General features: G+C 46.8%; 1 protein-coding gene across 1 annotated transcript in view; it reads right to left on the bottom strand.

Annotated features, from left to right (window-relative positions):
- Positions 1-4341, bottom strand: part of UBE3D (ubiquitin protein ligase E3D) — a 94070-nt gene extending 89729 nt beyond the window's left edge. The window contains exons 1-2 of the mRNA XM_015412808.1: positions 4240-4341; positions 1382-1625 (exon numbers count right to left, since the gene is read on the bottom strand). Of these exons, the coding sequence (XP_015268294.1) occupies positions 1382-1625; positions 4240-4341 (346 nt within the window). The remainder of the gene's footprint in view (positions 1-1381; positions 1626-4239) is intronic.
- Positions 4342-11336: the final 6995 nt, after the last annotated feature.

The raw sequence follows: 11336 nt of genomic DNA, 5'->3' as shown, positions 1-11336 counted from the left end.
CCAGGAACTCAAAACCTGTGGCAGGATTTTAAAATCCCCCCCTCCCGCTTTTTCAAGCCACACTAGCTCCTTCCAGCCTTGCAAACAGAATCCTCCTCTTGATGGCCAGCATATAGGGATGCCATGCCTCCAGGTGGGACCTGGGGATCCCCTGCACTTACCAGTGTTCCCTCTAAGCTGAGGTAGTGTGGGCTAGCTCTTAGTTGTTTAGCCTCTGGCTCACACATTTTTGTCTTAGCTCAGGAAGGATGGCTCCAAAGCAAACTAATTGGTGCAGTAGCCAAATCGCTCGCTCACAACTTTAATGCCAGTAGCTCATAGAGTCGAATTTTTGCTCACAAGACTCCACAGCTTAGAGGGAGCATTGCAGAGTTACAGCTTATCTCCTGCCTACAGATATCAGTTCCCAGTGGTCCAGGCATCCCAATGGAGTCGCTATTGCGCGGTTTTGGGGTTGCGTCACAGCACCATAGCACTCTCAGAAGAACGTTAAAAAAAAAAGACGGAGATCACCCGCATGGGCAAAAAAAGGGCACAAAAACCTCATCATCATAGGAAGCACTATGGGGGCATTTTACACAGCACCCCGTAGCGCTTCAGGAATGGTAGAAGAAATTGAAGACCGCTTGGAAGCAGTTTGCAGTTAAAACTGTTCAGGAATGCTTCCCAAACAGGACAGAAGCGTTTTTGTCTGAGGGTCAATATATTCCATTAGGGAACCGTTACTAAAATGGTTCTGTCTGAAACGACAGACAGAAACCGTTAGTGAACAGTTCCTGAAATGGAACATATTGGCCGCTGTCTGAAATTCCCCTATGTAACAATACCATATTTGCTGGAAAAGTGACATGACCCCAACTCTCCACTGCACCAGGGATATATCAACCCGTATTTACATGTGGCTGACATCAACTCATGCTAAGTGTGTCAATGGCAAATTTAAGAAATAGGCACCCTTGTAAAATGATAAACTGAACATCACTGTTTCTGAAACTTTTAAGAGAACCACAGAAAAGGCACAGAGTTAAATCTCAAAAGCCCTAGGCAAACTATTAAGAACCTTCGGTATACAGAATCCCCAGTGTTCATTTTGGCTGTCAAGCAATATAGCAACTTTTGTTTTCATTAGGTAGAGTGTAGGAAGTAAATCTGAATAAATTAAGTGACACTGGATTAAGTGACGCTTTTAGAGGTAGGTAAGTAAGGAACTTTACCACAATTGGAGGTTCATTTAGTTAAAGCTCCCACATGTGCACACATAACAGTTAATTTGCTTTAAAAAAAACACACACACATAGAATCCTTCACCACTTGACGTGCATTCTTTCCATGGACCTAATTTACAGCACACTGCGAACAAAAATAAGTCAGTTACTCTTACTTGTATTTAAACCTGCCCGAATTAGCAGTCTCATGTGTAAGCCATCCCCAGGCACATACTGTAGTCCTCGACAGGAGGAAGGAACAATCCTGACCTCTGGTGGAAGGTTTAGCATCCGACAGTCTTCACCATTTTTTATTTCAACTGAGGATGGTTTCACTGTTACATCCAAGGCCCAGCTTTCCGGCTTTGATGCGCTAAAGATATTTAAAAGAGAGTCCTTATCTTCAGTTGGAAAAGAAGCCTTATAATTATAACATTAAGAACCAAGGGAAGTCTGAAAATGACAAAGGACAAAGCAAAGGACCGCTAATTTATAGAAATCTTAACACATCTGTTCTATTTGAGCTATATGGCAGAGGTGAAATATACATTCGTTTTCATAAATTATATTAAAATTAATCGTCTATATACTATTAGCCACCTGTGGAGCCCCCATGGAGGCTAAACATTTTTTTCAGCAAAACTGTGGCACTCCCCCAGTTTGCAGAAAAATCTGGGGGGGGGGGAATACATGAGGGAGTCTAAATCCCCCCCAAAGTAAAACAGTGTTCTCTGTACAAGCACAAAGAATGCACTTACCTCTGGCAGTAAAGGGCAGTGGTGTCAGGGAGCCACGCTGGGTTGAGAGGTGGCTGCGCAGCCCAAGGCTCACGACTGATGGCTATACAGCCCAGGTGCTGTACTGGGCCTAGCAGCAGGACAGCCCAGGTCTAGCACTGGGCCTAGCAGCAGGACAGCCCAGGTGCTGCACTGGGCCTAGAAGCAGCACAGCCCAGGGCTCTATGCTGGGCCCAGTGGTGACTGCACAACCCAGGAGTCATGCTGGGTATACCGCCGCCACCACAGCCATTGGCAGTGCAGCCCAGGAGCAGCACTGGGCTTGGCAGCGGTGGCACAGCCAAGGGAGACCCTGGGGGCCGTGCCAGGTCTGACAATGGCTGCCAGAAAGCCCAGGGGCTGCGCCAGTTCCAGTGGCAGCAACCTTGCAGCCCAAGACTCCATGCTGGGCCCGGAAGCAGCGCAGTCCAGGGAGAGCCCAGGAATCGTGCCGGGCCTGGGGGCAGATTTAAACCACACAGTGCTCCATGCTAGACTTGACAGCAGCTGCTGGAGAGCCCAGAGCTGTGCTGGCCTCAGCAAGAGAGTGCAGGGGGCAGATGAGATTCTCTCCCACCCCCCGGCAAGTTTCACAGCCCCCCACTTCCTATATGTCTATTTTTCAAGAGTGGGCCAATCTGTGAATATCTAAATCTGCAGATTGGGCCAAAGCTGACAGAAAGGAGATCCTTTTCCAAACTTAGGGGACCCTCAAGGTTTGCCATAAAAATCTGAAAAAATGAAAAAAATTTACATGGAGGTTAAATTCCCCCCAAACTAAAGTGTTGTCTGAGCATGTGCAAACAATGCACACACCTCCTCCAGGCATCGGCATCATTGGTGGAAGCAGTAAGGGGAGGGCAGCTGGGAGCTGCAATGGCTAAGGCAATGAAGGGGAACAACAGGGGGCTGGGTCTGTCTGAGATGTCACTGATGGGGGTTAGTGGCCAGATCCCATAGCAGCCACGAAGACAGCAGTGAAAAGGGGGGGGGAGTTGCAGTGGGCCTGTTGATGAAGCCAGGAGGTGTGCCTAGAAGCATCGGCATTAGCAGGGAAGCAGGAGCCGCTGTGTGCCTACCAGCACTGGCATTGCGGGGTGTGTGTGTGTGTGTCAGAACCCACAGCTAACAACGAAGTACACGCATTCAGGATTGGTTCTACTTTTATTGCAAAGCTATAGATGCAGTAACACAGGCACTGTTAAGAATGGCCACAGCCAGTAGAGCATAATAGGATATAGGGTATTTGTATGCACCCCCCCCCCATGGCATTGGCCAATTAGGCACCCTCCCGTGCGCGGGATCAGTCAGGCAACCGTTAGGTGGCTAAAGCTGAGAACTTGGAGTCTCTCACGGTACATAGGAGTTCTCCAGACAACACATCCTCCTCCTGCACATCTGTAGAGATAAGCGTTTCAGCAAAGGGAAAACAGCAGGGAAAGGAATGCAATAGCAATTAACAAGATACAGAATGAACTCCCCAACACCCATGGCAGCATAGCTGACAGGGGGTAGCCAGGGCTGTAGCATGTCCAGCAGTGTTGGTGTTTGTGGGGAGGGTGGCCAGGAGCCACTACATACCCAGCAATATCATGTTAGTGGGGGAGGTGGCCTGGCAAGCCATTGAGAAGACTGAGGGAGCAGCCAGCAGAGCCTCTGAGGCAACAAGCTGCCAGGGAGGGTAAGGTAAGCCACCACCACAGCAGTCAAGAGCCTTGGTAGCTGGGCAAGTCACCATTGCTAATACAGAAAGGTGATCGATAAACAGGGGAGGCAGACAGAGGGTGGGAGGCTGAGAGACAGAAAGAAAGAGGGTGGGGTCAGAAAGAAAGAACAAGAGACAGTGGTGTAGAAAGAAAAAGAGTGATGGCGTGAGGGGGCTTCCGGTCGAGCTAAGATGGTGCATTGACGCGTTCCGCGATTCGTGCGGAGCGGACGATGGCCTCTTCTGACAGTTTGGGCTGTTTTCAACCCAACGCATCGCTCCCCAGAAAGGGGGGGGGGACAAGCATGCAGCAGCGCCCAAGAGGGAGTGTGAGATTGGCAAGACTGAGCTTTGGAAGAAGCGGAATCGAGCTTTTATCTCCTCCCGCGAAGAGGGCAATTGCCGAGCACCTCTCCAGGGGCCGTTCGAGCCGGGTATCCGGCATAAATTCGCCGTCAGCCGACTTCTTGAAGATGGGAAACTACTTGTAAGTGAAAAGAAGCAATGCATAACCCGATTTGATCGTGATAGATAACAAAAACGCACCACTTACCTGAACTAAGCCACGAACTAATTTGAAACAAGCGTCATACAGAATGAACTCCCCAACACCCATGGCAGCATAGCTGACAGGGGGTAGCCAGGGCTGTAGCATGTCCAGCAGTGTTGGTGTTTGTGGGGAGGGTGGCCAGGGGCCACTACGTACCCAGCAGTATCAGTGTTAGTGGGGGAGGTGGCCTGGCAAGCCATTGAGAAGACTGAGGGAGCAGCCAGCAGAGCCTCTGAGGCAACAAGCTGCCACGGAGGGTAAGGTAAGCCACCACCACAGCAGTCAAGAGCCTTGGTAGCTGGGCAAGTCACCATTGCTAATACAGAAAAGGTGAGCGATAAACAGGGGAGGCAGACAGAGGGTGGGAGGCTGAGAGACAGAAAGAAAGAGGGTGGGGTCAGAAAGAAAGAGCAAGAGACAGTGGTGGGGTAGAAAGAAAAAGAGTGATGGCGTGAGGAGTCAGAAAGTGATGGGGTGGAGGGTCAGAAATAGAAAGAGTGATGTCTGGGGGCAGACAGAGAGGAGTGACAGAAGACATGGGGGAGAGAGAGACAGACATTAAGAGAGGGGCAGAGGAGGAATAAAAGGTGGTGTTGACGTTTTCAAGAAACAGTTTAATGTTCCATTCGAGATGGAAGGTCCCTAATAGTGAAATTGGCCAAATCTGAAGATAGTTAAATCTGATGACTGGAACTAAGAAAGGACAAGACGGATCTTTCTACAAACCTGAAAAACACCCCAGGTTTGCAGAAAAATCTGAAACCTAATCAAAATACATTGTGGAGGTTAATAAAGCCGAAACGATAAAAGGCAACCACAGCATTCTAGGCTTGGTTCCTGTCAGTAAAAGGCAGGGGGAGGGGGCAGGGCCCTTTAAAGGGCTGTTTTGGCCTTTGAGACAGAACTTATTGGGACCAGGCCTGGCACCACTGGGTGATGCGATACCACCTGACTTGCAGGATTTACCGGGGAATGGCTATTTGCTACAGTTCAATAGCATCCATTCTATGAAAGCCAGCATGATGTAGCGGTTAAAGGTTGGCTGAGAAGGAGAGAATGAGGCAGGGAAAGGGCAGAGGATATGGGGGTTGCCAGGAGAAGGGAAAGGGAAAATAATATGCAGAGAGGGATTCAGGGGAAAGTGATGTGCCCCCCCACAAGTGATTAAGCGTTCCCTACCATGCATGCGGGCCTGGCCCAGTCATTGTTTTCTTAAGTAAAGGCAGCGGGGGTGTGTGTGTGTGGAGCTGAAGACAGATAGGCAGATAAAGGTAGGTTGGCTGTTGGGTGGGAAGGAGAGAGGAAGCAGGAAAAGGGGAGAGGCTATGGGGGCTTTTCAGGAAACAGGAAATAGTAGGGGAGGGGAAAATGAGATGTCCCCTGTTAAGTCCTTGCAGGTTCCCACTTGTTCTATTAGATTTCTATTCTATTTTTCCTACAAGGTGATCAGGATATTCCTCCCCTTTCTTTTCTGATAGTGGCCAGTAGTTTGGGTTAGAACAGTGTCAGTACAGTTTGGGATCTTAATAGTAAAACAAGTAGCATGAAAAAATAAACCCTCTCAAATGGTGAGTAGAAATATGACATCGACCTAGTCACAGACACTAACCCTAAACACGCTTATCTGATTATGTCTTGTTCTACTAAATTCAGTTAAGTTCTTCTTCTTCCTCTTCCAATTTCTCTTTTGCTATTTTATTTTAAATATGTGTTTGCCATGGGTTCACAACAATGTCAAAACCACCCTGACAATATATGAAAAAACATTAATACAAATGTAAATGCTAATAAGCAGCAGTTTAAAAATGGGGGCAGGAGCAGAAGAAGACTTAACAGCAGGTTTCCGCTGATATACATTCTGCTAATATAATATAAGGGCATCGCCAGGCACCAAAAGATTAACAAGCCATGAACCACTGCAGAAAGGGCATTCCACAATCAAGGCCCCATTCCTCTTAACTCAGAAGTTAAGGGGCACACAGAACAAGGCCTCTAACACTTAATCCACTGCCAGGCAGTCTCATGCAGGATACTAAACAGAGATAATATCAAAGTAAACATCTGTGCTGCCAATGCAGCTTTTACATTTGCAGTACATTACCATCTGGGGTATTAGCTAGCATGGTGGATTAGGACCAAAAAGATATGTAGCTGAAGATGGGAGGCAAATAAATGGTAGGGTGATGATTGGCTGAGAAGGAGGGAATGAAGCAGAGAAAGGGCAGAGGATATGGGGGTTGCCAGGAGAAGGGAAAGGGAAAATAATATGCAGAGAGGGATTCAGGGGAAAGTGATGTCCCCCCCCCCCACAAGTACCATGCATGTGAGCCTGGCCCAGTCATTGTTTTCTTAAGTAAAGGCAGCGGGGGTGTGTGTGTGTGGAGCTGAAGACAGATAGGCAGATAAAGGTAGGTTGGCTGTTGGGTGGGAAGGAGAGAGGAAGCAGGAAAAGGGGAGAGGCTATGGGGGCTTTTCAGGAAACAGGAAATAGTAGGGGAGGGGAAAATGAGATGTCCCCTGTTCAGTCCTTGCAGGTTCCCACTTGTTCTATTACATTTCTATTCTATTTTTCCTACAAGGTGATCAGGATATTCCTCCCCTTTCTTTTCTGATAGTGGCCAGTAGTTTGGGTTAGAACAGTGTTAGTACGGTTTGGGATTTTAATAGTAAAACAAGTAGCATGAAAAAATAAACCCTCTCAAATGGTGAGTAGAAACATGACATCATCCTAGTCACAGACACTAATCCTAAACACGCTTATCTGATTCTGTCTTGTTCTACTAAATTCAGTTAAGATTTTCTTCTTCTTCTTTCAATTTCTCTTTTGCTATTTTATTTTAAATATGTGTTTGCCATGGGTTCACAACAATGTCAAAACCACCCTGACAATATATGAAAAAACATTAATACAAATGTAAATGCTAATAAGCAGCAGTTTAAAAATGGGGGCAGGAGCAGAAGAAGACTTAACAGCATGTTTCTGCTGATATATATTCTGCTAATATAATATAAGGGCATCGCCAGGCACCAAAAGATTAACAAGCCATGAACCACTGCAGAAAGGGCATTCCACAATCAAGGCCCCATTCCTCTTAACTCAGAAGTTAAGGGGCACACAGAACAAGGCCTCTAACACTTAATCCACTGCCAGGCAGTCTCATGCAGGATACTAAACAGAGATAATATCAAAGTAAACATCTATGCTGCCAATGCAGCTTTTACATTTGCAGTACATTACCATCTGGGGTATTAGCTAGCATGGTGGATTAGGACCAAAAAGATCAAGCTTCAAATCCCTGCCTGCCATGAAATCATGGGCCAGTTACTCTTTTCTCAGCCTCAGCCTACTTCACAGGATTGGAATGACAATAAAGCTGATGAGGGGAAACCATGTATGCTACCCCGAGCCCGCTGGAGAAAGGAGAGGTTAAAAATGAACCAAATATATAAATAGAGACTCAATATAAGCTTAAACATACCTAAACTTGTTTTACTCTACTTTAACTATTATGGACTCTCCCAAGAAACTAAATAATATATTTCATGAGGATTCTGAAAAATTCGTTAGATAACGAGAGCCTTTTTAAAGAACTGCATTTCTTATAATTGTTTTGGAGCTGAGAACCGATGACAGGTTAAACTGTTTACATCTGTGGTAAATCCCACATCTAAGAAGTTGTGCTGAAGTTATATTATTTGCAGCTGCATATTTGTGAAAGATCACACAAAAAAAGCTATGTTGGGGATCACAGAATCTGCATGGACAAAAGGCATGTAGATGCAGGTGAAGAAGGGAATTACCGTATTTTTCGCTCCATAAGACGCACTTCCCCCAAAAAAAATAGTGGGAGGGGAAGTGTGTGCGTTTTATGGAGCGAATACTCCTCTCGGCTGCAGACGCTGCGTGGTTCAGCTGACTAGTCGGAAAGACCTGCTGCTGCTGCGGCTGCACCGGGGGACAAAGGGCGACAAAGCAATTGCGCGGCGCAAGAAACAGAGATGCCTGGCGCCCCCATTTCTCCCCTCCCGCATGTGCAGCTTCCAGACTTCCACAGACCCAAGCTGCCGCACAGGCACAGAGATGCACGGGCGTGTGCCGGCTCCTTGCTTCGCCCCTTCCCAACCCCTTCTCGCCCTCGCGTGCCTGCGCGCTCGTGTCGGTTCTCACAGACGAGGTGACCCCCCCTTCCTCCTCCTCCAGTGTTTGCCCCTCTCCCTCCCTGCTGGTGTTTGCCCCTCTCCCTCCCTGCCGCCCCTCGCCTCGTGCTGTCACTCCGGGTCTGGAGGAGGAGGAAGGGGAGGCTGCTCGTGTGAACACCCACCCACCCGCATTTATCCGCCTTCGGCTCACCGTTCATTACACTATTTGGTTCAGAATATTTTTCCCCCCCTGTTTTCCTCCTCTAAAAACTAGGTGTGTCTTATGGTCAGGTGCATCTTATGGAGTGAAAAATACGGTAAGTGAGATTGATGAAACAGCTGGCTGGATTCAACCTACAGTTTGAGAAGCAATAGCAGTGGAGTGCATCATGGAATAACATCCAAGGAACAGATAGTGTTCTTTAGAAGGCATTACACAACAAAGCTATATAAGTATTTGCAGAAAGTCTAGATAACAATTTCTAGAAGTTTTGGCTTTTCATACAAATGCATGATGTATTCAACAGAAGTAGCTGTGTTACAGTACCATGCTAAACAGAGTAACACACTGCTAAATCCATTGACTCCAATAGACTTAGAAGGATATAACATTGCATAAGATGGCACAGTTAGGTCCTTGCAGCAGATTTATATGTGACATAAACCTTTTTGACCAGAATGACTCTTTCCTTAGATGTAGTAAGTATTGCTAGCATGCATTTAGTTTTCCAGGACAAACAGCCTTGAAGAGGTGGAAATGACAGAACTGCTAAAACAAGAGGAAAGTTTTAAGAGGGGAATAACTCCAACGGGATATCCAGGAGGAGGATTTATTCTGTACTCCTGCTTATTATCAGTATTATGTGTAAACGATGTTCAGGTTGAAACTTTAACCTTCCCTGGCTTACTTGAGTGAACACAGGGATTACCATCCTGAAAGAATAATGCTTTTGACACCTTTTAAGCTAGTTTGTTTTATTAACCCAGCACAAACTTAAGAATTATGTAAGAAAAGAAAACCCCGTGGTCTGTGCAGAGTGCTTTCTTCATATTAAGAGACAGCTGGCAACAGGGAGAACGTACATCAAATCCAAGGGCTTCCACCTTGCAGTTTTACAAACGATCTTCTTAAGAAAACTATTTTCTTGACTGAGAAGCTGTTTCAAAAAACAGATCTCTTTCCCCCACAAATAATTACATTTCCGTTTCTGGAGGCTCTTCAGGCAAAGGTTTCCTGCTGGCTTCATCGACTTGCTGCCTCAATGAGAGCAGCTCCCTACTCCCCATATGCCACCTCCTGCCTTTCAGATCCGGTCTCAAAACCCCTCTTTTCTGGGTGGGTTTTTGTTTTGCTTTGTTTTAATCCCCATTCCCAACTCTAAGGCAGACAATGGGAAATCATCTTGAACATCCCTTGTCTTGAAAACCCTACAGGGTCGCCATAAATCGTCTTATTATTGGGTACAAATGATTTTGTTACTCAAAATTTGTAGGGGCAATAATCAAACAGCAGAAGGAGAATATCAAGTAAGGCATTCGTTTATTTTATTTTACTATTTTATTTTCTGCTTAAGGCTATAACTGTATGAGCAGTTATAAACAGACAGACTTGACGGCACTTTTATACACACACATACAAACTCCGAACTCTAACCAAAGAATCTCATCGCTCCTTGTCCTCCTCTCGTCTCTCTCTCCTCCCTCTGCACTGTATTTATTCCGCTCCGCTGAATATTGTTACTTCTGTAACTCCACATAAAATGACCCAGATACTTCCTAACGCTATACAAACAAAAAGCTAATAATTCGGATTTTCTCGTAGGCTTTTATTTCAAACTTTCCCGCCACCCGAACTGTGTGCAAGGGATTCTCAGGCGAAGTCCCTTGAATCTGCATTCGGGTAACCCAGACGGAATCGGCCAGGAAAGTGAGAAGGAGGAAACTCTTGCCAGACGAGGGGGGGGAGGAGGTCAACGGGAGGAGCTTGGAAAGAGTCGCAAATAAATACCGGATGATCAGCAACCCGCTCTGCGTCCTCTGCCTAATCTCCAGGAAGGCTGCAGCAGCCATTAAGGCAGCGCCTAGAATGGTGATCCCGGGCTAAAGATAGGCAGCAGCCGACAACGGATTGAGAGCTGCCCGGGGAGTGAACCCATGTGAAAAGGAGCGCTGCAAACTCAACCCCGGAAGCCCTTCGCACGCCGGTATTTGGCGACGCACAGAGACATTCCGGCCGCTTCCCTGTCTCTGTTACAGCGCCCTCTTCGCCACGGTAGTCCCAGCCGTGTTCGTCTGAAGCCGTAGAACAAATTTAGAGCCCAGGGTAGGGTTGCCAGGTCTGGGCTGGAAAAGACCTGGAGACTTTGGGAGTGGATCCTGGAGAGGGCGGGGTTTGGGGAGGGACCTCAGCATGGTACGATGCCCTAGAGTCCACCCTGCAAAGCAGCCGTTTTCTCCAGGGGAGCTGATCTCTGTCAGCTAGAGATCAGTTGTAAAAGCGGGAGATCCCCAGGTTCTACCTGGAGGCTGGCAACCCTAGTCCAGGGGCACCTTTAAGACCAACAAAGGCTTATTCAACGTTTGTTGGTCTTAAAGGTGCCACTGGACTCTACATTTATTCTTTTCACCAAGAGTTCGTGGACAAGCCTGCAGGTATTTTGATAGCTCATCGTTTTAAGTTAGATTTAGTAAAACGAGGAGGATGGTTGCCAGTTGCTGCAGTTATGACTGTATGTTTTCATCACATTTTACCTAATTACATCTCATCTGTAAGTGCCTGGGTTTTATAACCCTTGGATCCTGCGGTTGAGAACTCTTTTTCGTCACAATCTCTTATACATACCTAATGAAGACCCATTACATTTACCTGACGAAAGTAGGTGAAAGACTCCGGCTTGTTCTGCTGCAGCACACCAGCGATGCAATCCTATGCATTGCAGAGTTACTCCAATCTAAGCCCA

Source organism: Gekko japonicus, unplaced genomic scaffold (assembly GCF_001447785.1).
Source record: "Gekko japonicus isolate JY-2015 unplaced genomic scaffold, Gekko_japonicus_V1.1 scaffold989, whole genome shotgun sequence".
NCBI classification, from domain to species: Eukaryota; Metazoa; Chordata; class Lepidosauria; order Squamata; family Gekkonidae; genus Gekko; species Gekko japonicus.
The sequence above is the reverse complement of the archived record's forward strand: the minus strand, read 5'-3'. Positions and strand labels throughout refer to the sequence as shown.